Here is a 5,006-nt window from a genome sequence, read left to right as displayed (position 1 = left end):
GGCCTAATAATTTTTTTAAGGGAGAAATTTCCCTTTAATGTTCTCTATTGAATCATACAGGCCTTATTTGATGTATGGTGGCAAAACTTAACAGGAATATTGCTTTTTCTCTATGAACTCTTGACACATTCAGCTCCATCACAAATATAACTATAACATTGTGCTAGATAGAATAACTTTTGCATCCTCAGTTCACTTTAATGCACTAGATAAAGAAATTACTGATATGCTTCTCCTCAATTTTTGCAGACAACCTGTCTACAGAGGATCAGCTATCTCAAACTCTGCTTTGTTATAAACTCCATGAATTCCAAATTCTACTTCTCAGAGCGGCCATGGCAGCAGGGCTGCTCCACCCGAAGACTCATAGCTAAGCAGACTCCACGCGGCCCTCTTGTAAAGCCACTTTCCAATACTTACAGAGCGTACATGAATCCTTGTCACAGTCTGATAGGTCTCTGATAATTGGACTGTCACATGCAAAAAAATAGCATTCCTAGATCTACAGTCAGTTATCAATCTTGTTCAAATACAACATTTTTACCTAGTCCAAAGGGCATCTTCAAATAGCCAAAGTAAAAATATGACAGATGTATTTATCCGTGCATTTTAAGATTTTATAGAACTTCAAAAACTCATAGAAAACCTGGTACACATGAACATTAACAAAGGAATTTAGAATAATCACCATTGGGAAAACATCATAGTTCTTGAGGGATTATTTTATGTTATTCAATTAATAACAGTAAAGTGTAGCCCTCATTTGCTCATACATGGTAAAATGAGATGGGTCTTAAGTATTTGGTTATCCTCATTAACTGCAGGCTTATTAAAAATGTTGCCCTTTTTATTAAATTCTATTCTTAAGAAACTGGGGATAATAAAATAGCCTAATTAGTTCTTGATTTGAATGCCCATTAATTTGCTAAGCCAAGACTTTATTGTTATTGGCATGTCAGCTATAGTCTAACTTGAAAGTCTTAGCAACAATATACCCGCTCCTTACCCCCCAAAAATGAAGCTGATAACAAAAGTAGAGTTTACCTGATTTCCTCCCATGCCATGACAGTTGAATATGCCGACTTTTTCATTTTCTTTGCGTCCCATGTTGTCTAAACATTGATTGGTTTCAACATTTCTTATCTAAAGGAAACACACACAAAAAATAAGTCAGATAGTGATATGAGTCAGAAAATCTTTCTGATATTATCAAATTGTATATTGATAACAAAATGATAAACGTTTGTAAGGAAATTTCTCTAAGAAGAACACATTGCTTTAAACAATAATTTTTTTCCTATGTCCATTTTCGGATCTATATAAGTTTCTAAACTCCTATTGAAGTAAACTTGGACATCACTGGCATTGTTAATAACATCTAATCAAGAGGCACTCCTTGTTTATAGCATTGTATTAGAGAAGAAGGAAACATCAACATATTACAAATTAGGAATTCTTCCCAAAGTCCTTTTAAAATTAGAACAGCTTCCAAATTCCAGTCAAATAACCAGTCCGTTCTTGAACTTCCTATAATACCATATGCAAAGGAATAGAAACAAATTGGTTAAATACTCAAATGTATGTTTTTTATAGAATTCATTACTAGATGCTCCATTCTGCATATTAATAAAGATTAATTACATATTTTTTTTCTGTAACTGAAACACATTCATGCATCTTTTTTTTCATTTAATGTCAAATTTGATGGAAAGCAGTTGACCCTAAGAAGACCTATTACAATGCTAAGTGATGATATCACATTAAAAATTCCTCCAGAGCAAGATTAAATTGCCAACTGCAAACATAAGATTTTTGGTTTACACTCAAACACTGCATTAGTCCCATAATTAACATAAAGTTAATACATTTTTGTGCCAAATGTAATTACAAAAGCCACACATTGAGTTTAAAAATGTTAAAATTACTAAATCATGTATAAATGAATGCAAAACAAAAAAGAAGAAAAAACTTTCTAGTAGATGGAATGTTTTCAATCATTTTCCTTAGTCTCAACACCAAGTATGTATTTACTATATTTTTCCACTTTGCTTCCGAAAAGTTCTTATCTCCGACTCTTATTAGGACATATACATTTTACTGTTCACCCATACATTACTTGCATATATTTATTTAGTTATCTATGCTTTTGGTACATTTTTATTCATATTGGCAAATGAATAAGATTAAAAACTTCTATAGAAGATGGATTACATCTATATGATAAGGTGCATTTTTTCCCAATTCCAGAAGCTATTAGTTGACATCATGGGGCCAATTAATAGTTTCTGGAATTGGGAAAAATGGCATGATTTGCATTAAGACTCCAATTGGCAACTGAGAACAGTGGGGATTAAAATTCACAATTGGTAAGAGTTGGAAAGAGCTGAGCAGAGTGGTTAGACTCTGTTCCAGTAGGTTGAGATTTAGAGCAGAGTTATAGATGTGTTCTTCAAGAATCCGAGCAGCAACCCATTAGAAAAGACAGAAAACACCATGAATATTAGAGGGGAAAGATAGAAGCTTCAAGAAGCAACATCATGCCCAAGTCCCATACTGGTGGGTTTAGGGCTGAAATGTCCTCTCAACCTGATTTAAGTTGGTTCAGGCACTGGGGGAGACTGAGCCAAAAGACTGAGGCTAAAGATTTTTCAGAACCTATAGCTGAGGAAAGTAACAATTGACAGATGATGTAGTAAATTCATCTGCCTATGTTTCATAGATTCTGATCAAAATATAACATATAAGTTGAATTGTTTTAAATCCCTTATATCTGACTTTTCTTAACTTTTCATAAATGGTATACTTCTTGAGAAACAATAAAATTCCTTATTATTATTTATCATCCTAAAAATGTATAGAATAATGGAATACTATAATACTTAGAAATATAATTATTTCACTGAAGTGAACAAAGTAAACATAGTCCATTTCATCATGGAGCTTATATTTTAAAAGGGAAGAGTGCAATACACAAATGCATTTGTAATATATCAGAAGATCAAGGAGTCTTATAAAGAAATATAAAGCACAGTAAGGGTAAGAAAGTGATGGTGGGGATATTATTTTATTTTATTTTATTTTTTTTTATTTTTTTTAAGCTGAGCCATCCTGCTACCTGTTGACAGCTCAGCGGCTGCTCAGCTCGGGCTGGACTCGAACCACTGTTGCTCAGAGCTCGGTGGGGATATTATTTTAGTTAGGAGTCCAAGTAAAGCCACTTTGAGGAAATGATACTTGAAAAGGCACCTTATTGAAATGAAAGAGCAGCCTTGTTTCCATCTAGGAAGAGCATTCCAGACAGAGGGAACAGCAAATGGATGCTCCCTACAGCTGAGAAAACTGAGTGAAATAAGGGGCTAGCAATGTGCCCAGGGTACAGTGAGTGAGGAACAGATTGGAGAGGCATGCAAGACTAAATAATATAAGGAATCCTAAGGTTTGGAGCATGAGGATGACATATTAATAGCTTTTTATGGCTGCTGTTAGAGAACAAATTAGATGGGGACAGGATTGGAAGTAGAGAAATGAGTAAGGGGACTATTGTAGTCACGATAGCAAGAGATGATGGTTTCTTGGAATAATAGGATAATAATGGAAGAGGATAAGTCAAATTTGGCATGTTTTTTAAAGTTAGAACCAAGTAGGACTTGCAATTGAATTAAATATGAGCTATGAGGGAAAAAAGACATCAAGAATCATCATAAGGTTTCGNCATGATTTATTTAAATATCCCCTCTTGATGAATATTTAGTTGTTTCTACTGCTTGTGTCTTAACAAAAAGGGCTCCAGTAAACATTCTTGTACATATATTTGTAGACATAAATAACTATTCATGTAGATGGAAAAATATTAGTTTTAATTTCTACCTTGTCATTAAGTTGATAATGTATAGAGACATTAGGATATATATATCTAGGTATGAGTTCTTTACTTATTGTTTCTTTCCCTTAGGTTGGTGAGTCCAACAACAGCAGAATTTTTTGGCTATGTCTATGTAGTGCTAAGGCATAAATGCATTGTTCTGCCCATGAATTCTTTACTCTATTTATTACTCTATTTACCTGACTATTATTTATATTAGGTGCCTACCATGTCCCAAGCACTCTGCCAAGTGCGAGGGATGAAGAGAGAGTAAGATATAGTCCCTGACAATAAGAAGTTGACAGTACCATGGAATAGCTTATTTCTAGGTATTTGAAAACTTGTAAATGGATAATATAATTTTTAACATTTATGACGCAGGCATTTCATGTCATTTAGACAAACACAGGCATGACTGATTATTCTTTCTAACATTAATCATGGCAACTCAATTCTTCAGGATAAATCATCTAGAGTATCTTCCTCCCTCATTTTCATCTACATTAGAATCAGAGTGATTTCATAAATAATAGTGCTTCACTTTCTGAATTTTATAGCTCATCATGGTGCAGATGATCAGTCAATTTTTTTCATAAACTATCGAAATACATTATAGGAGACACTTCTAAATATTCATCCAATATCCATGATAAATAAACTGTGAAGAGCAGTCACATGTGAGTGTGAGGTGAAATATTCAGTGCTTTTGTGCTACGGGTATTCAAGTAACACATTTTGGCCAATAAGACATACATAGAGATGTATCGAGCTACTATTAAGCCTTTTGTTTTTCCTAATAATAGGACAGACATGGCTATTGCAGCTTTTCTCTACCTGCCTTCTTCCCACCTTTAAAGTGGACATGAGGTCTGGAGTTCCAGCAGCTCATTTGTGACCAGCTGATGATAAAAGCTAACTTCAAAGACTAAGGAATGTTAAGAGAAAGTTTTTGGTTTCTTAATGGAATCATTGAGAACCTGAACGAATGTCGATAGCTGGCTACCTTCAGATTTCTTACTATGTGAGAAAAATTAAACCTCTGACAGTTAGGCTTTTTTGTCATTTCCAGCTGAAGTCACTGGGGCTCCACTGGCTTTGTGTAGTAGAGGCTTCTCACATTCATTGGGAATCAATACAATAAGCC

General features: G+C 34.1%; 1 protein-coding gene across 2 annotated transcripts in view; it reads right to left on the bottom strand.

Moving 5' to 3' along the window:
• Positions 1-5,006, bottom strand: part of GALNT13 (polypeptide N-acetylgalactosaminyltransferase 13) — a 440,766-nt gene that overhangs the window by 39,333 nt on the left and 396,427 nt on the right. For both annotated transcript variants that reach the window (XM_019628472.1, XM_019628471.1), the window contains one exon: positions 1,045-1,143. In XM_019628472.1, coding sequence (XP_019484017.1) covers positions 1,045-1,143 — 99 coding nt within the window. The remainder of the gene's footprint in view (positions 1-1,044; positions 1,144-5,006) is intronic.

Source organism: Hipposideros armiger, unplaced genomic scaffold, assembly GCF_001890085.2.
Source record: "Hipposideros armiger isolate ML-2016 unplaced genomic scaffold, ASM189008v1 scaffold_794, whole genome shotgun sequence".
Classification (NCBI taxonomy): Eukaryota; Metazoa; Chordata; class Mammalia; order Chiroptera; family Hipposideridae; genus Hipposideros; species Hipposideros armiger.
This window is presented reverse-complemented; position numbering and strand designations above follow the sequence as displayed.